The sequence below is a fragment of the Mesoplodon mirus genome (genome assembly GCF_964341445.2).
Source record: "Mesoplodon mirus genome assembly, chromosome: 5".
Lineage (NCBI taxonomy): Eukaryota > Metazoa > Chordata > Mammalia > Artiodactyla > Ziphiidae > Mesoplodon > Mesoplodon mirus.
In genome coordinates, this window is record NC_138980.1 from 33,961,074 (window position 1) to 33,986,467 (window position 25,394).

At 56.1% G+C, this 25,394-nt stretch overlaps 1 protein-coding gene across 1 annotated transcript; it reads left to right on the top strand.

Moving 5' to 3' along the window:
- Positions 1-324: 324 nt before the first annotated feature.
- BTBD2 (BTB domain containing 2) lies at positions 325-23,929 on the top strand. Its single transcript, XM_082621532.1, has 9 exons — positions 325-726; positions 12,852-12,971; positions 16,627-16,783; positions 17,989-18,094; positions 18,258-18,455; positions 21,708-21,900; positions 22,031-22,118; positions 22,436-22,582; positions 22,969-23,929. The coding sequence occupies exons 1-9, from the start codon at positions 332-334 to the stop codon at positions 23,128-23,130; spliced, it is 1,566 nt and encodes a 521-aa protein (XP_082477658.1). The 5' UTR covers positions 325-331; the 3' UTR covers positions 23,131-23,929.
- The last annotated feature ends 1,465 nt before the right edge of the window (positions 23,930-25,394 follow it).

Sequence of the window (25,394 nt, forward strand, 5' to 3'; positions counted from 1 at the left end):
TGAAGTACGAGATCTAGCACTTGGGGTCCCATGTCTGAGGTCTGGGGTCCAGGCCCAGGGTCGGAGGTACGAGGTCCGTTGCCCCTCGCCCCACCGTGCCCCTGCCCCGCCCCCTCCCTCCTCCTAGCCCCTCCCCGGCCCCCTCCCTTCTCCTCCCTGCTCTCCAGGTCCCCCACCTCCTCCCCCTCCCTTCTCTCCCCCTGCCCCGCCCCCTCCCTCCTCCTCCCCTCTCCCCCTCTTCCCCTCCTCTGCCCCCTCCTTTCTCCTCCTCCCCTCCCCCTCCCCGGCCCTCCCCCGCCCGCCCCGCCCCGCCGGGCGCCGCACCGACAAGATGGCGGCGGGTGGGAGCGGCGGGCGCGCTTCGTGCCCGCCGGGGGTCGGCCCGGGCGCGGGGGGCGGCCCCGGGCCCAGCGCCAACGCTGCCCCGGCCCCCGGCAACGCGGCCGCCGCCGCTGCTGCCCAGGCCCCCGCCGCCCCCGGGCCGCCCCCGCTGGTGTCGGTGTCGGGGCCGGGGCCGGGGCCGGGCGCGCAGGCCTCTGCGGGTGGGGAGCGGGCGGCCGAGGAGCCGGGGGCGGGGGCGCTGCTGCGCGAGCCCGTCTACAACTGGCAGGCCACCAAGCCCACGGTGAAGGAGCGCTTCGCCTTCCTCTTCAACAACGAGGTGCTCTGCGACGTGCACTTCCTGGTGGGCAAGGGGCTCGGCGCGCAGCGCATCCCGGCGCACAGGTGGGCCGCCGTCCCGGGACCCGCCGCCCCCCCGGGGACCCAGCATCCCCGGGCCCAGCCCCCGCCAGCCCCCGGGACTCAGTCATCCCTGAGATCCCGCCACCCCTCCCCCCCGCCGGGGATACTCGCCACCCCCGGGGACCTAGTCATCCCCCAGGACCCGCCCTTCTTGGAATCCCTGCCGTCCCCGGGACCCCACCACCCTCAGGACCCCGTCGTCCTAGGACCCAACCCGTTATTCTTGGAACCCCTGCTGGTCCCGGGGACCTGCCCTCACCCCGGGACACCCACCATCCCTGGGACCCTGCTGTTCCCAGTAACCACCATCCCCGGGCCCTACCACCCCTAGGCCCTGTGACCCTGCCAGGCCCCCTTCCACCCGTACTTCCAGATACTGGCCGTATTCTGGTCCTGCGACCCCTGCCCCTCCACTCTCATCAGCGTCTCCTGGCTCTGTGACCCCTGACCCTGCCACCTTGGCCAGGATCTCTCAGACCCAGTGACCTCTTCTACCCCCAGCATCCCTGTGACCCCTCAGCCCCTGCCAGGCTCTCCAGGCCCTGCAACCCCCAGCCTGGCCAGCCCGAGGACCCCCAGACACTACCATCTCCCTCCATTTCCTCCTTCCTGCCCCAGTGACCTCTTCCCCCGAGTGCCCCATTCTTCTGGGGCTGAGACCGCCAGAGCCCCACCAGACTCCCACCTTGTGAACCCAGGACCCCCAGTGACTCCCAGCTCTGCGATCACCCAGCTCCGTGACGCCCCATCCCCCGGGCCTCCTTTCGAAAGGGGGGTGGGTGTTGGTCCAGGCCCCATCCCTCTGCCAGTCTCCAGGGTGCAGCCCCCAGACTCCTGGGTAGGGTGGGACTGATGTCAGCGTCCTGCCCACTGCTGGTTCCTCTGCCCCTGCTCGCTGGGGGGTGCTGGGGAGGGTTCTGTCTGGGGAGGGGGGCTGCATGGGTTGTCACCACTCTGCCCGGAGTGTCCCCCAACCTGCTGTGAGGGTCCTCCCCACCTTTCTGACGTGTGGCCTTTATTTAACTTGTGCCTTCGAGATTCCTCTTTTTGGCTTTTCTTGGTTATTTATATACAACTGGGTCTAGATTCCTGTCCAAGGACGCTTCCAGGCCCGTGATGGGGTTCCCAGTACCTCCCTGCCCTGTGTGTGTGTTGCGGTCCTCCCCACTCTCCTGCAAGCTGTGAGTAGGGGGCCAGTTGATGTGTCACCTATGAGCCCCCAGCCTCTCTCATGCCTTTCTTGTCCCACATTCCTGCTGTGTGGACCTCCCAGATCGAAGGGTTCTAGTTCTTTGTCTTTTCAGCCTTTGGGTTGTTATTTCATACGCATTGTTGCCATTTTACCTGCAGCGATCAGGTAGATGACTGTACCGTGAGTGACCGTGAACCCTGCTGAGCCTCAGTTCCCCCCACCTCCCCACCCCCCGGGACCTGGGACTGACCACTCAGACACCTCCTTCCGAGGGCCACAGGGAGGGTGGACCCTGTGACCCAACCAGGTCCTTATCACAGTGGCCCGGGGCTCATCCTCCATACGGGCTGGCTTAAAATGCAGGTGGGGCTGTGACCCAACGCATAAAGGAAACACCTCGCAGCATCGCTGATGGAACACAGACAGGAGTGGGGAAAATTCCTTATACCGTGCGCCATGCTCCCGGGCTGGACCTAACTCCCGTCTCTGTCCCAGGTGGGCTGGATTTGGGGACTTGCTTGTAAAGAGTAGATTGGAATCCCACCTTGGGGGAACTCGGCAGATGCCACCTCAGCCAGGTGGTCAAGGTCGACCTCAGGGTGATGTCCTGGGGGTATCAGGGTCCCCCTAGAAGGAATCAATGAGAAGGGCACCTCACCTCAGTGTGCGCCACCCCAAACTCTTAACCCCAGTGTAGTGGGTTGAATGGTGGCCCCCAACAAGGTGTGTCCACATCCTGACACCCAGAACCTGTGAATGGGACCTTATTTGGAAAAAGGGTCTTTGTAGATGTGATTAAGAGTTTCAAGAAGAGATCATCCTGGATTATCTGAACGGGCCCTAAATCCAGCAAGTATCCTTATGAGAGACACACAGAGGAGAGACCGAGAGAAGATGGCCATGTGACAACAGAGGCAGAGATGGGAGGGACACACGGCCACAAGCCCAGGACGCCTGGGACCCCAGAAGCTGGAAGAGGCCGGAGGGGGACCCTCCGGGGGCAGCACGGCCCTGGGACACACTGACCTTGGACGTGTGGCCTCCAGAACGTGAGAGAGGAAATTCCTGTTCTTTCAAGTCACCCAATTTGCAGTAATTTGTTAGAGCAGCCCCAGGAAACCAGTACACCTGGTCCTATCGGAGAAAATACCAGATAAACCCAGCTTGGGGCCATGCTGCAGGACGCCAGCCGCCAGCCGGTCCTGGGAGGAGCCTGAGGACACAAGTGAAAGCCACGTGGGATCCTGGATGCAGGCCTGGGGTGGAGAGCATCCGGAGCTGGTGACTGGGGAGCAGGGCCGAGTCGGGGAGGGGCTCGTGCTAACTTTGAGGAAGGCCATGGGGTCTGGACCCACCATCTCCCGGGACCCAGGCTTGGGGTGGTCTCAGGCTGGGGCCGTGAATTCTGGGTACAGGGTGACCTGGGGCATGGGACACAGGACGGCCTGGCATGAGTGATGGCAGAAGGGGCCAGCTCTGGCCCCTGACAAGTTCAGACCTCATTCGGAGCCGCCCCCTGCCCCGTGCCCCAAGTCGGCTTAGCCCCACCCCCTCGCCCTGCACTGCACTGCTTTTTGACAGCTTTCTCCTTCAAACTTTCTCTGTGACTGCTGTCATTGGCTTCCTGTGAGCAGGATTTTTTTTTTTTTTTTTTTGGCTGAGTCACAGCTTGTGGGATCTTAGTTCCCCAACCAGGGATTGAACCCCAGCACCTGGCAGTGGAAGCGTGGAGTCCCAGCCACTGGACGGCCACAGGGTTTTGCTTCTCTCCGTCCTGCTAGGCCCAGGAAAATGCCTGGCACGGCAGGTGCTCAGGAAACCTGTGAGTCCACTGTCTACACGCGCTCGCGGGGCTCCCTCTGAGGAAATACCGAGCATTTTCAGGGTAGCACTGTGCACAAATCGGATGGACCCACATTAATATCTAAAATACCTTTATTCATCTATCACGGAAAACTTAGCAGTGCAGAGAAGTCCCAGAAGTGGAGCAGTCTGTGTCTGAGGTCCCTTCTCTTTCATCGATCTGTGTGTGCTTAGCCCAATAACACGTTTTTTGATGACTGTGGCTTTATGGTGGGTTTTGAGAACTGCCGTGGCTGTTCTTCCCAGTTTTACTCCGTGTCAAGACTTTTTTCAGCGCGTCTCACACACTTAACTCCTCCAGAATCAATCACCCATCCATCTGTCCCTCCCTGCATCCAACAGTCATTGAAACAGTGCTGACAGAAGACATCTCTTTCCCTGTGGGACTTACCTTCAGGTAAATTTGCACCAGCAAAGTTTTGTAAAGAGCCAGATAGTATATAGTGTCAGCAGGCCACACGGTCTCTGTCCCAACTGCTTAATTCTGGCATAGCAACACGAATGCATTAAGACAGAAATGAATGGGTGTGGCTTTGTGCCAATAAAACTTTATTTACAAAAACAAGCGGTGGGCCGGATTGAGTCCCAGGGCGGTAGTTGACCAGCCTCTGCCTCAGTGGTTCCTTACGATCTTTAGAATCAATTTATCAAATGCTAAAGGAATTTCCTGGAGGGATTGGTCTTTGCAAAGGTACAGGTTGGGAGAGCTGACAGTTTAGAATACAAAATATATCTGGGAACACGTTTATCCAGGGCATTTTTGTGAAACCCTAGGAAAGTTTTGTAGTTTCTTCAAATAGGTCTTGCACATATATTGCTAAGTTTCTGATTCGTTTTTTTTTTTACAACTTTATTGGAGTATAATTGCTTCACGGTGGTGTGTTAGTTTCTGCTTTATAACAAAGTGAATTAGTTATACATATACATATGTTCCCATATCCCTTCCCTCTTGCGTCTCCCTCCCTCCCACCCTCCCTATCCCACCCCTCTAGGTGGTCACAAAGCACTGAGCTGATCTCCCTGTTCTATGCGGCTGCTTCTCACTAGCTGTTTATTTTACATTTGGTAATGTATATATGTCCATGCCTCTCTCTCGCTTTGTCACAGCTTACCCTTCCCCCTCCCCATATCCTCAAGTCCATTCTCAAGTAGGTCTGTGTCTTTATTCCTGTCTTACCCCTAGGTTCTTCTTTTTTTTTTCTTAAATTCCATATATATGTGTTAGCATACGGTATTTGTCTTTGTCTTTCTGACTTACTTCACTCTGTATGACAGACTCTAGGTCTATCCACCTCATTACAAATAGGTAATTTCGTTTCTTTTTATGGCTGAGTAATATTCCATTGTATATATGTGCCACATCTTCTTTATCCATTCATCCGATGATGGACACTTAGGTTGTTTCCATCTCCGGGCTATTGTAAATAGAGCTGCAATGAACATTTTGGTACATGACTCTTTTCGAATTATATTTTTGTTTGTTTTTTCTCTGTTGTGAGTAATTTCTCCATTGTATTTTTTCTAGTTGGTTCTTGCTGGGAAGCTGTAGATTTTTTGCGTATTTATTTTTATCTATTTGAACGATTTCTTTCTGAACCCTTCTTAGCGTTAATAATTGCTCCACTGATTCCGTGGTCTGTCACTGTCCAGTAGACTTTTCTGTGATGATGGGATTGTTCTAGATCTGTGCTCTCCAGTCCTAGCCACTAATCACTTGTGGCTGCTGAGCACTTGAATTGTGGCTCTTACAGCTGAGGAACTGAATCCTTTTGTTTTGTTTTGTTTTTTTGGACACACTGCGTGGCTTGCAGGATCTTAGTTCCCCAACCAGTGATTGAACCTGCGCCCTTGGCAGTGAAGGCAAAGAGTCCTAACCACTGGACCACCCGGGAATTCCCAAACTGAATCTTTTATTTACCTTAATCTTAATTTAGATTTACATAAGCCCTGAATTTAGAGTTTTAAGTGAGACAATCACGTTATGGGCAATTAATTTCTCATTCTCTCTCATATTTCTGCCTCATTTTTTCTGTTCTGATTGCATTTCTGACCACCAGGGCATTGTTCCGTAACAGAGGTGTTTTTCACAGTTCAATGTGATCATTGATACTGGTTTCTGACATTCTTTTTAATACAGTAACAAGTTTCTTTCCATCCCTTGTTCACTACGAGTTTCCATGAAGTGTGGGCATGGGATGTCATCGAGTGCTTTTAATGGATTTTGGTTTGTTTGATCTGACAATTGGCCATATAGAAAATTATGCATATGTGTGACAACTGCCATAGCCCAGTTTGGGAGCACTTCTGTCACCCGCAGAAACCCCTTTCCCCACTTACCCTCAGTCCCCACTCCCACCCTGATCCCTGGGCAATCACTGACCTCCTTCTCTCTCTCTAGTTTTGCTCTTTGTAGAAATTTCATAGAATTAGAATGATAGAATGTGTAGGCTTTGGTCTGGCTTCTTTCACTGAGTGTGCTGTTTATAAGGTCCATCCACACCGTTGTATCGGCAGTTCATTTCTTTCTATTGCTAAAGTAATTCATGTTACTGCTGAATTCCATTGCATGGATGGACCACGGTTCGTCCACTCATCAGTCGATGGGCATACGGGTTATATAGGTTATTTCCAGCTTTTCATTATGAGGAATCATACTGCCATGAACATTCCACATTCGTGTAGAAATTTGCCTGTGGAAGAACTGCTCCTTTTCTCTTAGGTGAATACCTAGGGGTCACATGTTGGAATTACAGGGTAACGTGACATTTTAAGAAACTGCCAAACTGGTTTCCAAAGTGGCCGCCCCATTCCCCACCCCCCAGTGGTGCCCAAGGGTTCCAGAGTGTCTTTGGCCTCATAGGTGATTGGGAAATATTCCTTCCCCCTCTCCTTTCTGGAAGAGTTTGCATAGGGTTGGTATTATTTCTTCTGGGAGTGGGCTTTTCTGTGTGGGAAGATTTTTTAAAATATTTATTTATTTATTTGGTCTCACCGGGTCTTCGTTGCAGCAGGCAGGCTTCTTAGTTGCGGCTTGAGGGCTCCTTAGTTGCGGCAGGTGGGCTCCTTAGTTGTGGCATGCAAACTCTTAGTTGTGGCATGCATGTGGGATCTAGTTCCCTGATCAGGGATCAAACCCGGTCCCCCTGCATTGGGAGCGTGGAGTCCTATCCACTGCGCCACCAGGGAAGTCCCAGTGGGAATTTTTTTTTTTTTTTTTTGGCTGCTTTGGGTCTTCATTGCTGTGCACAGGCTTTCTCTAGTTGTGGCGAGCGGGGGCTACTCTTTGTTGCAGTGCGCGGGCTTCTTGTGGTGGCTTCTCTTTGTTGCAGAGCACAGGCTCTAGGCACGTGGGCTGCAGTAGTTGTGGCACACAGGCTCAGTAGTTGTGGCACACGGGCTTAGTTGCCCCGCGGCATGTGGGATCTTCCCAGACCAGGGCTCAAACCCGGGTTCCCTGCATTGGCAGGCAGATTCTTAACCACTGTGCCACCAGGGAAGTCCCGGAAGATTATTAATGACTAGTTCACTTACTTGTTATGTGTTTGTTTAGATTTTCTCTTCACCGGTGAGTGATGGCAGTTTGTGTCTTTCCAGGAAGTCGTCCATTTTCTCTAAGTTGTCTTAAGTTGTTGGCATAAAATTGTTTCAAAGTTTTTTTTTTTTTTATCACCTATAGCGTCTGTAGTGATGTTCCCTTTTTCATTCCTGATTTTGGTAACTTGTGTTTTTTTCTCTTGGTCAGTCTAGCTAAAGTTCTAGCAATTGTTGATTTCCCCCCCACCCCCAAAGAGTGACCTTTAGGTTTCATTGATTTGTCTCTATTTTTCCATTCCCAGTTTCATTAATTCCTGCCCTCACTTTTATTATTTTCTTCATTCTTTGGGCTCAATTTGCTCTTCATTTTCTAGATTCTTGAGATGGAAGCTGATTTTATTTTTTAAATTAATTAATTATTTTTTGGTCATGCCACATGGCTTGCGAGATCTTAGTTCCTCAACCAGGGATTGAACCCGGGCCCCGGCAGTGAAAGTGCCAAGTCTAACCACTGGACCACCAGGGAATTACTGGAAGCTTACCTTGCTGATTTTAGATCTCTATTTAATAGATATACACTGTTTACTTCTAAGCACTGTTTTAGCTGCATCCCTTACATTTTTGTTTTGTTTTTTGTTTTTTTGTTTTTTGCGGTACGTGGGCCTCTCACTGTCGTGTCCTCACCCGTTGCGGAGCACAGGCTCCGGACGCGCAGGCTCAGTGGCCATGGCTCACGGGCCCAGCCGCTCCGCGGCATGTGGGATCTTCCCGGACCAGGGCACGAACCCGTGTCCCCTGCATCGGCAGGTGGACTCAAAACCACTGCGCCACCAGGGAAGCCCTGCATCCCTTACATTTTGATGCGCCGTGTTTGCATTTTTGTTTCAGTTAAGATCTTTTCTAATTTCCCTTGTGTTCCTTCTCTGACCCATGGGTTACTTATAAGTGTTGTTTCATTTCCAAATATTTGGAGATTTCTCAGAGGTCTTTCTGTTGTTGGTATGGAGTTTAATTCCTCTCTTTGGAGAACATGCTTTGACTGCTTTCAGTGCCTCTGAGTATATTTGTTTGGCCTTGCATGTGGTCTGTCCTGGAGAATGTGCCATTGCGCCTAAGAGCGTGCATTCTGCCGTCGTTGGGCTGAGGGTTCCGTAAAGGTCGCTTGGCAGCGTTATTCAGTCTTCTGTGTTCTTGCCGATTTTGTCTGGCTGTTCTGTCAGTTGTGGAGAGTGAGGCATCAGAACCTCCAACCATCATTCTTGGATTGTCTCTTTCTCCTTTAACAGTGTCTGCTTCGTGTGGTTTGGGACTCTGTTGTGTATTCATTTGTACTGTTACCTATCCCCATGTACTGACCCTCTGTTCACATGAAACATCCATTGTTCAGTAATATTCCTCATCTTCACGTCTGTCTTGTCTGATATCTGTGTAGCCACTCCAGCTCTCTGGTGGTTTCCAAATGCAAGGTATGTCTTTCCCCATCTTTCTCCTTTCATCCCCTTTGTGTGTTTGAATGTGAAACTTCTGAGCCCGTGACGTCCACCTGTCCCATCTCTGGTGATGTGAGCCTTGGTCATGGGGTAGATTTCTCCACTGGGTGTCACCAACGTCCCCTTGTAAATCACTCTTCCTGAGGGATACTTTGGGACTGTACAGACATCCCATTTCCCCTCCTGCTTTGCCTGCTGGTGTATGGTGGTTCCTGCTGGAAAGAGTTATTTACTCTAGCGTCTGCCATATGGTGATTTCCTATTTCCGTAACTCCCTCTGCATTTGTCAACTGGGGTTCTAGAAGAGCTGTCCCTTCTCCCTTACTCATCCATTCCTTCAGTTATATATTTATTTCATCATGGACTCACGGATATTTATTTTATCCTGTGGGTCATCATCCAGTGCGAACATTATTTTGTTGTTCGTATCGTCCCAGATTTGGCTCCCGTGTCCGTTCAGCATTTCCCCGTCATGTTGGAGCGTGTTTTTACTTTCTGGCGCCACAAGATACTCCAAGCTCATCTTGTCCTTCCCCTGCCCCAGCCCTGCAAGTCAGCCACTTCTCCAAGGAGTTCTGGTTCATTTTAGTGGAAAACGGTATTTAGAAACCAAGACTTGGGTGCTGGGTGTGCCCACTGCTGCTGGGGTGTTGTTGTTTAGAGACCTTTTTAGCAGGTAGAGCGAGGAAATGTACCAGCACACACACATCTCTGTTTATTTCTGTCCCTCCACCCGTCTGTCCATCTGTCCACCCATCCACCATCCATCTACCTGTCTAAAAGCCACGAGATCATCTTGATCGCTCTGATTTCGGTTCAGCCCTCCAGAATTTATTCCAGCCCCCCCTCCCCTTATCTATAACTGTTTTCTCCCACGATGAGGACCCTGGCTCTCATTCTGCACACGTCTACTTGGTAGCATAAACCTAGATATGTAGAGTAGTTTCAGAGCTGCTAACCCTCTCCTGTGAAAAATACTTTTACTAAGTAAAGCACAGTATTTGTATGCAGTTCATTTGGCCTTTAACCTGTTTCCCAAAGCTACTTAGCTGGTCTTTTCTTCCCTGCCCCTTCAGGGTAATATGTCATTCTTTCTTTTTTTTTTTAATTTTTAACTTGTGGTAAAATACACATACCATAAAGTTCACCCTCTTTACCCTTTTTAAGTGCACAGTTCAGTGGCATTAAGCACCTTCACATTGTCGGGCAGCCATCCCACCATCATCTCCAGAACTTTCTCATCTTCCCAAACTGAAGCTCTGTCCGCATGAAACACTGACTCCACCTCCATCAGCCCCCACCATCTACTTCCTGTCTCTGGATCTGACTCCCCCAGGGACCTCCTGTGAGTGGAATCAGACACTGTGTGTCCTTCTATGTCTGGCTTCTCTCACTGAGCATCACGTCCCCAAGGTCCATCCACTCTGTAACATGTGTCGGAATTTCCTTCTTCTTAAGGTAACTAATAGTCCTTGTACGTATGGAGGGACCACATTGTGTTCATCCATCGTCTGTCCATTGATACTGGGTTGCCTCCACCTTTGGCCGTCTATGAATCGTGTCTCTGTGAGCACTTGTGCACAGGTTTTGTGTGGACGTGTGTGTTCGTTTCTCTCGGGTACACAACTTAGGAGTGGAACTGCCGGGTCAGACGGTAACTCCACGTTGAACCCTCCGATGAATCACTGGCCTGTCATCCACCGCGGCTGCACACTTTATGTCCCCACCCGCCCTGCACGAGGGCTCTGATTTCTCCACATCCGCAGCAACTCTTGTCATTGTCCAGATTTTTTATCCTAGCTGGCGTTTCCTAGTGGGGGTGAGGTGGTGTCTCATGGTGGTTTTGATTTGCCATGTTCATCGTCATGTTTCTGAGGATGGATGGATAAGGGAGGGTGGAAGACTCCTGGCGGGAGGCCAGCGAGGGGCCGGCGGGTGGGGCTGTGGGGGGAGGAGCCTTGGAGATGTTCAGACCGCCTTCGACCCAGTGGCCTTGCCGGCCCTGGGGTTTGTCGCCGCGTCTGCCGAGGGCACTGAGGGTGCGTACAGCCTGGCATCCGGGGCTCTGCACAGACACACAGGCCCAGTTGGGCCGCCGCTTACTTCCTGCCAGTGAATCGTTGGGGAAAGTTTTCCCCGCGGGAGATCAAGATGCTTTGTTTAATCTAGAAAGAAAGGAGGAACAGGAAGACACTTTCTTTATGGAGAGTGTGCATAGGGAAGTGCAGTGAGGCTCCAGGGGCCCAGCTGCGGTGGTGAATGAGCGGGGCTCTGAGGACGTGGTGGGGCAGAACAGGGCCTGAGCGACCTGGGGCGGCCGAAACAAAGCAACGCCGATGGATGGGCAAAGCCACCCAGATCTGTCCTCTCTCAGTTCTGGAATCCAGAAGCCCAGGATCAGGGTACTGCAGGGCCGCGCTCCCTCCAGAGGTTCCCGGGGAGGGTCCTTCCTATCTCCTCCGGCTTCTGGGGCTCCAGGCGTCCTGGGCTTGTGGCCGCGGCGCTCCAGGCTCTGCCTCCGTCAATACGTGGCCTCTCCCTGTGTGCTGGGTCCACATTTCCCTTTTATAATCATTGGATTAGGGCCAGCCTGGATTTGGGTGGCCTCATCTTAATAAATGGCATCCGCAAAGACCCTGTTTCCAAACAGGGTACCATCCTGACGTTCCACGTGGACATGACTTTGGAGACACTGTTCACCCCACTACACTCACTCGGTTTCCACCTGGCCCCCATCTCTGGCCTGGCCTTTGGGGTGCCGTAGAGCCCTGGGCCAGACTGGGGACCAGACAAGGGCCTGGCGGGGCCGGGAGCACCAGTCCACGATGGAGGAGTGGGTGGGAGGCGGGGGGGGGGGCGGTTCTTTTCGCGGAGAGTAGGGGGCTGCCCAGGTGGGGCTCGCTGGGAGCGGTGGGAACGTCCCCCGGGCACTGGGCAGAGGCCGGGAATCGGGCTGTGGCTGCCGACTCCAGCAGTTCTGCAAGGGGGTGGCCTCTCAGAGCCCTGCGTGTGTCACCTTGGGGACCCCGGGAGGGGCTGCGACGTGGGGCCTTGCAGACCCAGAGGACAGGGGCTCTGCAGGGGGCAGGCCTGGATCTCGGCCCCCGCCATCTCTGCCGCCCCGGGGTAGGCTGTCGTGGGGCGGGCCCTGGGGACCGCGGGTGCACAGCACAGTGGGCGCGTGACGCCAGGCAGAACCTGCAGGCCCCCGTGGCCACCCACGTCTGGATGCTCCCTTGGCCTCCACGCCCTTCCCCACGGACTCAGCCCGATTCAGGCGACCCCGCCAGGCCTTCCCTGACCCTGCTCCCTCGCGGCCCTGCGTTCTCCTTCTTGCCGCACTGTCAGGCTGTCCATGCCGTGGACCCGTGGCTGCCTTCCTCCAACAAGGCCAGGGTCTCAGTGCCCACAGCCCCAGCATGGGGGCCGTGTGTGTAGAGTAAGGAGGGAGTGATGAAGGAGGGGGTGAATGAGGGAGGCAGGGAGTGGTTGAGTGAGTCAGTGAATGAATGAATGAAAGGATGGAGTGAATGACGAATGAATGAGGGAGTGAATGAATGAATTGGGTGAGCCAATGAGTGAGTGAAGGAATGAGTGAGTGAATGAATGACGGAGGGAGGGAGTGGTCGAGTGAATGAATGATTGGGTGAATCCGTGAATGAATGAATGAGTGAGTGAATGAATGACGGAGGGAGGGAATGACGGAGGGAAGGAGTGAATGAGTTGCGTGGGGAGGGCATGAGCTCTCTGCCATAAGCCATTCAGCCCCTGGGGAGATGATTTCGCTTCTCTGGCCTCTGTTGCTACTCATCCACATGCGCTGCCTTCTCAGCCCTCAGGGTCCTCCTAATGGAAGCATCCAGGGCAGGATGCTCTGGGCACAGCATCTGCTGCAGGTGCTGGCTGGGGTGTCACTGCTGTGGGGACACTCGCCTTCCACATCCCGGGGCCCCGACAGCCCCCCGGGCTCGGGTGGTGGGGACCGGTGGGCCTCACAAAGGGTAACTGGGTCTTCTCTGACACAACAGGTTCGTGCTGGCCGTGGGCAGTGCTGTCTTTGATGCCATGTTCAACGGGGGAATGGCCACCACGTCCACCGAGATCGAGCTGCCGGACGTGGAGCCCGCTGCCTTCCTGGCACTGCTCAAGTAAGACTTTCCAGGTCCTTCACGCCCTGGGGGGAGGGACAGACACACCTGATGTTTGAAAAAAATAGAGCCCTCGTGACATTGCCTCCAGAGCCCCCAGCTCCCTGGAGATTTCTAGAACTCACCTCCTCAGTGAGGAGTGGGCTCTGGATGCCCCCCCATTTTCATTTTTGTATTTTTAATATCAAGATGTAATTTGCATACCATACAACTCACCCATGTGAAGTGTACAATTCAGTGACATTTAGTATGTTTACAGAGTGTGCAACCATCACCTCTAATTCCAGAACATTCCATCACCCCCAAAGGAATGGCATCCCCCTCCCCCAGCCCCTGACAACCAGGAACCCACTCTCTGTGTCTGTGGATCTGCCTGTTCTGGATGGTTCCCATCAGTGGAATCACACACTGTGTGTCCTTCTGTGTCTGGCTTCTCTCACTGAGCATCGCGGTTCCAGGTCCAGCCACGCTGCAGCGTGTGTGAGTCCCTAAGTTTTCATCCTTTCAAGAGTTTTTGAAGAAATAGCCTAATGCAAGAATTTTAAATTCCACCTATATTTTTTCTTCCTGGGTTTCAAATTTTTTCTCAAGGACTTTAAAACAAATATAGTGGATGTTGGGGGTGGGAGTGCCGCCCACAGATTGCAGCTCCACCGAGAAGGAGGCCTGTGGCTCTCTGGAACTAGCATACACCCCTGCTCCGCGGAGCACCGTCCGGAAACCCTGGGTGTAAATGGTCTGGGTGGCTTGAAAGGTAATCCCAAACAGTCAAGACAGCTCTTCAGATGGGGAGCTTATTTTTTTTTTTCCCCTTCTGATTATAAAAATGGCATTGGCTCACAGAAAGAAAGAGAAAGAAAAAGGGAGGGAGAGAAGAAAAGAAGAGAAAAGAAAGCATAAGGAAGAAAATGGAGTGAACCTGTCTAGCCTCTCAGCACCACGGGCGGGGCCTTGGCTGGCCGCTCCCATTCATATCAGGTCCCATTTATATCACGTGCTCACAGCACCCCTCCGCACCCACTGTGTCGTCATCTCCTTTTTTCCTCTGGTGTCTGCAGGGTGTAAACTGGTTCCCTTCAGCTCCATCTAACAGTGTTGAATCCTGTGGGCTGATCACAGCACTTTGTGGAATAATCTCACTCCTCTGTCTTCAGGCAACTTTTCAGATGGTTCCTCAGACCAGGGGCCGCAGGCTGCCCCTGGGTGGGTGGGAGGGCAGGGGCTCTGTCTCCACAGCTCCCTGCCGACATTGCAAAAGCAGCCTGGAAGGATTTGTAAACTGTGGGCAGGGCTGTGGGCCAAGGAAACTTTATGTACAAAATAGGGGACAAAAGCACGGTGAGATATCACTTCACACCCACCAGGGTGGCTATTATTAAAAAAACAAACAAAACAACTTGTCTCGAGGAGGTGGAGAAATTGGGACCCTCATGTGCTTCTGGTGGGAATGTGAAATGAGGCAGCCACTGTAGAAACAGTCAGACGATCCTCAAAAGCTAAACATAGAATCACTGTGTGCTCCAGCAATCCCATTCCTGGGTACATCCCCCAAAGAAGGGAGAAGCGGGGGCTCGAAGAGATATTTGCACACCCGTGTTCACAGCAGCTTGATTCACAACAGCCAAAAGATGGGAACATCCCCAAGTGTCCATGAACAGTTGAGGGATGAACGAGGTGTGATCCATCCACACACTGGAATATTACTCAGCCTTCAAAAGGATTCTGGAATTCAATAACACATTAAAAGGATCCTATACCATGGTCAAATGGGATTTATTCCAGGGCTGCAAGGATTTTTCAGTATCCACAAATCAATCAGCGTGATACACCACATCAAGAGGTTGAAGAATAAAAACAATACGATCATCTCAATAGGTTGCAGAAAAAGCTTTTGACAAAATTCAACACCCGTTTATGTCATAAAGGATTCTGGCAACTTCCCTGGTGGTGCAGTGGTTAAGAATCCACCTGCCAATGCAGGGGACACGGGTTCGAGCCCTGGTCTGGGAAGATCCCACATGCCACAGAGCAACTAAGCCCGTGCGCCACAACTACTGAGCCTGCGCTCTAGAGCCCACGAGCCACAACTACTGAGCCCACGTGCCACAACTACTGAAGCCCGTGCACATAGAGCCCATGCTCCACAATGAGAGAAGCCACTGCAATGAGAAGCCCGTGCACTGCAACGAAGAATAGCCCCCGCTGGCCGCAACTACAGAAAGCCCACGGACAGTAATGAAGACCCAGTGCAGCCAAAAATAAATAAATAAATAAAAATTAAAAAACCCCAAAATTCTGACGCTTGCTCCAACGTGGATGGACCTTGAGGACATGATGCTTAGTGAAATAAGCCAGATGAAAAAGGACAAATACAGTGTGAACCTACTCACAGGAGGTCCTAGAGGAGTTACATCCATAGAGACAGGAAGTAGATGGTGGGGGCTGGGGGAGGGGGAGTCGGGGGACAGAGTTTCAGTTCGGGAAGATGAGAAAGTTCTGGAGATGGATGGTGGGGATGGTTGCACAGCAATATGAATGTACCTAATGCTACTGGTTAAAATGGTAAATTTTATGTTATGTGTATTTTACCATAATGTAAAAAAATGAAAAAATGTAAAAGTCATATCTGTAAAAGAAAATCAAGACCCCAAACAGGTGACAGGTTGCAGTTAGCCAAACCCTGCCTTAGTCTAAAGTTGGTGAGATGTGGGGTGGAAGGCTATTCTCTCCGTCTCCCTCTCCATCCCTGTGTCTCTCTGTCTCTATATCTCTCCTTGTCTCTCTCTCCCCGTATCAACTTGGGTTTTGGTAACCAAGCTGCCCCCCCGAGAGGGTGGACACTGTCTCCACTGGCATGTGAAGGGCTCACCCATCTCCCCGCACATGTCTTGGCCTGTCCCCTTACCAGGTCCCCCTCAGCACTGCTGACATTAGTGGTCATTCGGTCCCTGACCCCGCCGGCCGCTGCTGTTAGGGCTTCCTGTGTGTTGCAGGGGAGTGAGTCCCAGGAGGCTGGGGGCACCTTCCAGGAACTTGCTCTTTGGGCGGCTCCCGGTTGGGCTCCTCCACCCCCCGATCCCGTGTCCATGGTGCCCGTGGACGGACACTTGGGTGGTTTCGCGTGGATCGCGCTGCTGTGAACATGCGTCATTTCTCTCAGACGCAGAGGCGTGAGCTGCGCACCCAGGGCCGCCTCTGAGGCGCTCCCACCAGACGGACCAGGGTTCTGATTTCTCACCATCTCCCAGTGGTTTTGTAATCGACCCTGACTTCTGACCCACATATAGAGTCGGGCCGATGGCGGGGGGTCAACACGTCTGGTGTCTGCGATTCCGGCTGACACTTCTGGTCCCGTTAGTGGTCGGGCATGGCAGCCGGCTGTGGCCGGGTCGGGGGGGTGTGGAAGCCTCTCCTTGTCCCGGGGCAAATCCCGTGCTGCCCACGGAGGAGCCGGACAGAGGCCCACCTGCTGTGTAGACTCGTTTCCAGGGTTGGCCTGTGGGCACTCCTTTTCCTGGGTAACTGCCTTTACGGGGTCACGTTCACAGGTCAGAGGGCGACCGATGCTAATTCGGTTGGTTCCTCGGGCCAGGCCGGTGGGTGGGGGCTGGGCGGCTGTCCTCATGACGCCGTCCGCTCCTCCCCCCCACCCCAGGTTTCTCTACTCGGACGAGGTTCAGATCGGGCCTGAGACGGTCATGACCACGCTGTACACCGCCAAGAAGTACGCGGTGCCCGCGCTCGAGGCCCACTGCGTGGAGTTCCTGAAGAAGAACCTGCGGGCGGACAACGCGTTCATGCTGCTGACGCAGGTACGGGTCGGGCGTGCAGGTGTGGGGCGAGGGGCACAGGGGGCGCGGCGAGGGCGCAGGGGCAGGGCTACGGGGCAGGGGCAGGGCTACGGGGCAGGGCGAGGGCGCAGGGGCAGGGCTGCGGGGCGGGGCGAGGGCGCAGGAGCAGGGCTGCGGGGCGGGGCGAGGGCGCAGGAGCAGGGCTGCGGGGCGGGGCGAGGGCGCGGGACCCGCTGGGGAGCAGGTGCTCCGGGTCTGCACAAGGATGCAGGTGCGTGGGTGCGAGTAAGGACGCTGGGGCAGGGGAGGACGGATGGGGGAATTTCGGAGTTTAGGCGCCGCTTAACTCTTGCGCCCGGGTTAGTGTCTCCCTCACTTCGTCCTGCCCTGTCCCTGCCCCTGGTGGCACCGCGGTGTTTCCCTGGTCGCCTCTCGTGCAGTGCACCTTGTTGGCAGGCCGGCCTCACGACAGTCATTTGCTAAAGGCTTCCCGTTTCCGTTTTGGTGCCCTTGTGCAGAGCTCAGGTGTGGGGGGAAAGGCGTTCCGTACTAGGTTTCTTGGAAGGGGGGACCCTTTGGGGTTGTCCCGTCTGATGGGCTGCGGCAGTCCTGGACCACTGTGGGGGCTGGGAGCCTGGCGGAGACGGGGCAGAGCCTGAGTGTCATCGTGGCTCCACAGACCCCTCGCTGAGGTGGCACCTGGGCCTCGGCCCCGTCTGCTGAGTCGTTCTCAAGGGCCAGAGCCTGGACGGTTGGGTGGGGGTCGGCTGCTCCCGGCCATTTGCTGAGACCTGCAGCCACGTGGGCTGTCCTAGCCTCTTAGCCAGGCCCCAGGCAGAGACCGATGCACCGGGGTGTGGGCGTCGAGCTGCCCCACAGGTTCTCCGTCCCCGGCCCGTGTGCGAGTTCTCGGACAGTCAGAAGCACAGCGCTGCCGCGTCCCACGGGTCCTCTTGGCCCTCTCCCCCGGGCTCCTGCCTGCCCCAAGGGGCGACTGGGCCCGCCTCCAGCCTGAACCTCTAGGTGCCCCAGCTTTCGAGGTGCAGGCCTGACCGCCCCCGCCCCAGGCAGTGGTTACTGAGATGAGAGCCCGTGAACCTCAAGAAAGAAGATCCCTCTGGCCCCTCGGCCCGGGACTTGAAATCTGTGCCCGGGACTTGAAATCCGTGCCCAGTCTGGAGCCAAGGTCCATCTGGCTGGGTGTTGACAGGCTCTCTCCCCCGCAGGCGAGGCTTTTCGACGAACCGCAGCTCGCCAGCCTGTGTCTGGAAAACATCGACAAGAACACGGCCGACGCCATCACTGCAGAGGGCTTCACAGACATCGACCTGGGTAAGGCCACAGGGCTGGGGAGGGCTCGGTGGTCACATGCGTCCCGCTGCCTGCCCCACTCTGCGGCTGCCCGAGGGCCGTGGACGGCCTGGCCGCGAGCCGGTCAGAGGTCATCCCCGAGGCCATGGAGGCCGGCGCTCGCTGATGGCCCCTCCCCTTGCAGACACGCTGGTGGCCGTGCTGGAGCGGGACACCCTGGGCATCCGCGAGGTGCGCTTGTTCAACGCTGTCGTCCGCTGGTCTGAGGCTGAGTGTCAGCGGCAGCAGCTGCAGGTGACGCCCGAGAACAAGCGGAAGGTTCTGGGCAAGGCGTTGGCCCTCATCCGCTTCCCGCTGATGACCATCGAGGAGTTTGCTGCAGGTAACGGTCAGGGGGCACCTAGGGAATGCTCAGGAGGGGCGTGACCCCAGGGACCCTGCTGCATGTGACTCAGTCCCATGACACTCGGCCCGGCCACAGCGGGTCGGGTGCTGGCTGTGTCCATGCGGGAGCCTGGACTGGCTCGAGAGGGTGAAGCTGGAACGACCCCCAGATGCCGACCCTCCCACGTCCCAGCCTCTCCCACCCCCACGTCTCAGGTGTCGACACGCACGTATCCGAATGTACCAGGCCCCTGAGGGTCCCGCCTGGGGCTCAGGTCCTGGGAGCTGGGCTCTGGTGCCCGCGTCCTTGACAAGCCCCATGAAAGGGTGGGTGGTGTCTGGGACTGTGGGCCGCTGCTGCCGGGCCTGGACTTGGGCCCAGGTGGGGTTGGCCCTGACCCTGCCTCTCGCGCTGGGGGCACGCTCGGGTCTTGGGGCTGTGCACCAGCAGCAGCGGTGGCCAGCTTGGTGACCCCTCCCCTGGGCCTGGGCCTCCCCTTCATGTCACTCTCATGGCCGGTGCCGACCACGGTCCTGGAGCCAAACTGGCCTGGAAGGTTCTGGACGGGGCTCCGTGATGCAGCCCCGTGGCGGGTGCACCGCTGTCCTGCCTCTCCCCGGTCCGTGCTGCCCCTGCTCCCACCCAGGCTTAGGGTTGCCAGATTTAGCAACAAGAGCAAACAATTTTTTTTAGTGTAAGCGTGTCCTGTGCAGCAGCTGGGAGACACTTATCCTACAGGTCAGCCCTCTTTGATCTGAAATCGAGACTTGGCTGGGTGTCCTGCGTTTTATCTGGCGGTCCACGGTGTTCCCTCAGTGCTGGGGCGAAGCCTGAGAGGCCGTCTCCACACTGGGGGTCACTCATCCCTCAAATACTTAGCACCTCCTGGGTACCTGGCCCTGGCAGCACAGTGGTGACCGAGGCAGCCTGGGCACTGCGGACATGGGGCCAGGTCCTCCTCTGTGGGGGGCTGTCCTGGGCACTGTGGGGTGTGGAGCAGCCTCCCTGGTCCCACCCCCTCGATGCCAGGAGCACCCCTAGTCTTTTTTTCTTTTTTAACAGTATGAGGGCTTTATTTTTTTTATATATTTATATATTTATTTATTTTTTGGCTGCATTGGCTCTTCGTTGCTGTGCGCAGGCTCTCTCTAGTTGTGGCGAGCGGGGCTCCTCTTCCTTACGGGCACAGGCTTCTCACGGTGGTGGCTTCTCTTGTTGCGGAGCACGAGCTCTACGCGTGCGGGCTTCGGTAGTTGTGGCTCGCGGGCTCAGTAGTTGTGGCTCACGGGCTTAGTTGCTCCGTGGCATGTGGGATCTTCCCGGAGCAGGGCTCGAACCCGTGTCCCCTGCATGGGCAGGCGGATTCCTAACCACTGTGCCACCAGGGAAGTCCCAGCACCCCTAGTCTTTTTTTTTTTGGCTACGCAGGCCTCACTGTTGTGGCCTCTCCCGTTGTGGAGCACAGGCTCTGGACGTGCAGGCTCAGTGGCCATGGCTCACGGGCCCAGCTGCTCTGTGGCATGTGGGATCTTCCCGGACCAGAGCACGAACCCGTGTCCCCTGCATTGGCAGGCGGACTCTCAACCACTGAGCCACCACGGAAGCCCGCACCCCTAGTCTTGATCACAGATGTCCCCAAACATTGCCCAGTGTCCCCTGGGGGGCAGGATGCCCCGGGTGAGAGCCCCGAGCTATAGTGTTGAGCTGTCCCGGCCTAAGACACCTGTGTGAGCCTTGCTGGACCCCTCTCACTCCAGCCCCGTTTGCACCCCTGAAACCACTCTCCTCGTAGGCCACCTGGCCGCCAAATCCCCCGGGGTCTCAGATCTCCTAGAAGCGCCATCCTCTCACCCTTGGCCCCCTCGCCACTCCTCCCACGACGGGCCCCCAGGCAAGAACAGCCCACCACCCCTCAGCTTGCAAGCGCCTGGGATGAGTGTGTGTGTGTCCAGGGGTTGTGAGCTGGGCCTCTGGCCTTGTCCATCTGCAGCACGGCCTGCGAGGCTTCAGCTCTTTGTCACTCAGTGTGTTGTAGAGAATTCTCCTGCCTCTTATGTTCCACTTGAAATTACAAGAATGTAGAGAGACGTATGGAAAAAAAGCTCCCCCAAAGACTCCCCTGGCTCAGTGTGTCACAACTGAGGTCTGATGTATTTTTCTTTCTGTATTCTGTATGCAGAGATGTAAAAAAAATGGTTAATATCTGTATTCACTTTTATTTATTTATTTATTCATTCATTTTTGGCTGTGTTGGGTCTTTGTTGCTGCACGTGGGCTTTCTCTAGTTGCGGCAAGTGGGGGCTACTCTTCATTGTGGTGCGCAGGCTTCTCATTGCGGTGGCTTCTCTTGCTGCAGAGCACAGGCTCTAGGCGCGTAGGCTTCAGTAGTTGTGGCACGCAGGCGCAGTAGTTGTGGCTCGCAGGCTCTAGAGTGCAGGCTCAGTAGTTGTGGCTCACGGGCTTAGTTGCTCCGCGGCATGTGGGATCCTCCCAGACCAGGGCTCGAACCCGTGTCCCCCGCATTGGCAGGATTCTTAACCAGTGAGCCCCCAGGGAATCCCTGTGTTCACTTTTGTATCTTACTTGCTCTCATGATCCATGGAGATCTCTTGCTCAGACCTGTGTGCCTGTGAGCTGTTGGGGCTGTGGGCCGGGTTGTGGCTGACCTGTGGCAGAAATGAGCTCAAAGCTGGTGAATGAGTGATTCTTGTAAAGCGAGGGTGGTGCCATAAGGCCTGCATTAGGCGCCCTGTCGCAGTGCAGGTGGCGGGCAGGGGCGCGTACAATCCTTCCACACCTCCTGTCCGCCCCACACGCTGCCCCCCGTCACTGGCTCATGGCTACATCCAGGCCCCCACCTCCAGACCCCTCTCCGACTCTGGGCCTCTCTCTCTTGGGGGCTGGCATCCCCACCGTCTGTGTAGGTGCCCAGGGTGGACAGGCAGGGTGGCGGGTGCTCCATGGACCAGGAGTGGTCCCCTGGGGTGGTCCCAGTGGAGGTTGGGAGGCCTGGGGCAGTGAGGGGGATTTTGCCCGATTAGCCAGCAGCTCAGAGCTTTGGCCCCATGTCTGCTTCGGACCCTTCCCCAAACGCGGCAGAAGGGCCATCCCCCTGCGGGGGTGGTTGGACCGGTGACGTTCTGCAGAAGAAAGATGCTGAGGAGTTGAGAGGCTGGGTGCCATGCTTTCCAGTGTCTTCTGCGTGCTCAGGGTCTGCCCAGCCTTCCCTACCCGCCCCTGTGCCCTCAGGGCCCGCACAGTCGGGCATCCTGGTGGACCGCGAGGTGGTCAGCCTCTTCCTGCACTTCACCGTCAACCCCAAGCCGCGCGTGGACTTCATTGACCGTCCACGCTGCTGCCTCCGCGGGAAGGAGTGCAGCGTCAACCGCTTCCAGCAGGTGGAGAGCCGCTGGGGCTACAGCGGCACAAGCGACCGCATCAGGTAGGTGCAGGCTGGGCGGCACGGGCCGTGAGCACAGCGGCGGAGGGTGGGGGGCTGGGGTCCTCTGTGGGGAGGGGTGGGCACTGGACGGTCGAGCTAGCTCAGCATCTCCCTCCTCTGATGGGTTCAGGTTCTCGGTCAACAAGCGCATCTTCGTGGTTGGCTTCGGGCTCTACGGCTCAATCCACGGCCCCACCGATTACCAAGTGAACATCCAGGTACCGCTCGCCCCAGGCCCTGCCCCTCCACAGCCCTCCCACCTCTTCCCTTCTTCGTATCCCTTCCCATCCCACCCCGTCCCTCTCAGTCAAGGGTCTGCTCGTGTTTCCCCCAAGGTGGCATGAGTGTTCTGGAGTCTATGGGACCCAGGACGATGCCTCCCCACTCCTGCCATTGGCCTCCTTCTTGCAGGTCACGGGTCGGACTCCCTGCTGCAGGGCCTGGAGGTGGGGCTCAGCCCTGGGGTCCAGGCTCCTGGGGGTGGGCACAGGGGCAGGGGCGCCAGAGTTAGCTGTGCCTGGCTCCTGGCCCACAGATCATCCACACAGACAGCAACACGGTCCTGGGCCAGAACGACACAGGCTTCAGCTGTGATGGCTCCGCCAGCACATTCCGAGTCATGTTCAAGGAGCCGGTGGAGGTGCTGCCCAATGTCAACTACACGGCCTGCGCCACGCTCAAGGTGTGCCCAACCCCAACCCTAGCCACGCCCCTGACGCCCCACCCCACCCAAGACCGAGACCCCAGCCCTGATCCCTGAGCTATAGCTGGGACCCCGACCCTGATGCTGGTCCCTGAGCCGTACCCGGGACCCTGACCCTGAACTTGGTCCTGACCCGAGCCAAACCCAGGACCCTGACCCTGACCCGTGCCCGAGACCCCAACCCTGAACCTGACCCCTGAGCCATACGTGGGACCCTGCCTCCCAGTCCACTGCCCACCGTGGGGCTAGGAGTGCGCAACCCTGCGTCGCAGCCACGGAGGACCTGCTGCCCGCGCTGGGTCAGGATCCTGCGCCCTCTCCACACGCAGCACATCCATCCTGACCCACCGGGCCCCACCCCGCAGGGCCCGGACTCCCACTACGGCACCAAGGGCCTGCGCAAGGTCACCCACGAGTCGCCCACGACTGGGGCCAAGACGTGCTTCACCTTCTGCTATGCGGCCGGGAACAACAATGGCACGTCCGTGGAGGACGGGCAGATCCCTGAGGTCATCTTCTACACCTAGGCTGCCCCGTCCCATGCCACGCCCGCTGTTCCCCGTGCCTCGGTCCCGGGCGCCAGGAGGGCTCCTCTGTTCCGAGGTGGCGGATGGGCAGGGCAGCAGGAGACAATCCCTCAGGACTCGGGGGGCAGGGCCGGCCTGACCCTGCCCTGAGCCGAGGGTCTGCCTGCTGCCCCTGCAGTTCATGGTCGCCTGACCAGCTGCCCGACCATAGGATTCGTGTAGGGTGTTGCCTGTTTGTTTCAGCTGCACGTGGCAATGCATCTTGGATTCCCGTTTCTCTGGTAGGAGACCACGTACGGGGCCCCTCGTGGGCCTGGGTCCTGTGTTCCTCTGTTCTGTTCCCTGGGGACACTCAGACCACCTTGACCCACCCCTAGGACATGGGCTCGAGCCCTCCCGAGGTCCTGCAGGCCGGCTTCCTGCCAGGCCCAGGCCCAGCCCGTGGGCCCAGTGAAGGACCATCCCTGTCCAGCCCTCCTGGACGGCCCCTCCCAGCCCCTGCAGCTGTGGACACGGGTGGCAGACCCTGTCTGCCTGGGAAGGGCGATGCTGCGGGCCACACAAGGGGGCCGCATCCCAGCTGGCCCACCTGCACATCCTGTAGCCCCACTCCTGGCCCCCAGTGAGCACTCTGCCCAGAGGTGCTGGAGGGCACAGCCCCTCCCTGACCCCCAGGTACTGTCCCCTCCCCACCCCCATGCTTCCACCTGGAGCCTGTGTCCTCCCCGAAGCCATGGAAGGTGTGTCCTCACACCACACCCCAAAATGTTTTTTTTTTTTAATAAAGGAAAGAAATGTACTGGCCCTGACCCACGTGCTGCTTCCCAGCAGAATGGGCCCCTGGCAGCTGGAGCCCTGGCCCTTCTCACTGCATCTGTTTCCCCACTGTTAGAAGGGCCAGCTGGGCTAGGGGGCCCACAGGAGGGGCCATCTCCTGACACAGAATTCTCACCTTCGGGGCGTCCAAATCACGTGGGGCTCCACGTGGGCTGCGAACCCTCCCCGGACCCTCTGTCCTCTGCACAAAACCCTGGGGTTCCCATTGTGCCCCTGTTGTGCAGCGATCAGGGACCCTGGGCACAGTGGGCAGAGCCGCCAGCAGGTGATGGCCACGCAGTGGGGCTGTGCCCTGGTGCGGCCCTGGGAGCCTCCTGGCACTTTCTGAGGATGTCAGCAGGGCCCCCACTGAAGTGAGCCATGTAGGGATCTTGTCAGCTCTGCCCTCTGGACCTGGGGCTGCACCCCAGAGCGGCTCTGCACCAGGGGAGGCCCCCTGCCTTCACACCCCCACCCCTGGCCCCTCCATCTGTGCAGTGAGAACTCTTGGGTACAAGTAACAATTTACGCCCAAGGTGGCCCAAAGGAGGATGTGACATTTTACTGTCCCAAGGCAGGGACGATCCGGACCCAGGAATGGGCTGGCTGCCGAGACCCACTCTGGCCCTCAGGCTGTGTCACCTCCTGAGACCAGCCACACTGCAGGCAGACCCCAACTGAGGGATCCACGGGGTCGGGGGCCAGGCCTTCCACTGTAGCCCCCAGAGCAGTCTGTCCTGGGGGCCACTGCAGTTCAAGGCTGCCGCCTCAGGACAGGATGACAGATGGTGTCAGATGAGGGCACAGCTGGGGCACCCATGGCGGGTGGGCATGAGTAGGAGCAAAGCCTGGCAACAAGATGGTGGGGTTGTCAGAATAGCCCCAGAGACATCTGCGTCCCACTCCCAAGACGTGTAGCTATGTAGGGTCACAGTCACCTGCCAAAAGGAACATGCAACTCACCCTCTGGAGAAAGACGACAGTATGAGCCTCTACCAGCTGTCATGATGATGTCCTACAGGAACTCAAAAATTACAAAGCAAGAGAGAAAACGGAAACTGATCCACATGTACTTCAGAAATTGGAGTTATCGCATACCTCAACAAAATAAAGGCCATATAAGACAAACCTACAGCTAACATGATACTCATGGGTGAAAAGCTGAAAGCAGTTCCTCTAAGATCAGGAACAAGACAAGGACTCCCATTCTTACTCTTATTCAACATAGTTTTGGAAGTCCTAGCTACAGCAATCAGAGAAGAAGAAATAAAAGGGATCCAAATTGGAAAAGAATAAAAATTGTCACTATTTGCAGATGACATGATATTATACACAGAAAATCCTCAAAATGCTACCAAAGAACTACTAGAGTTCACCAATGAATTTGGTAAAGTTGCAGGATACAAAATTAATATACAGAAATCTCTTGCATTTCTATACACTAACAA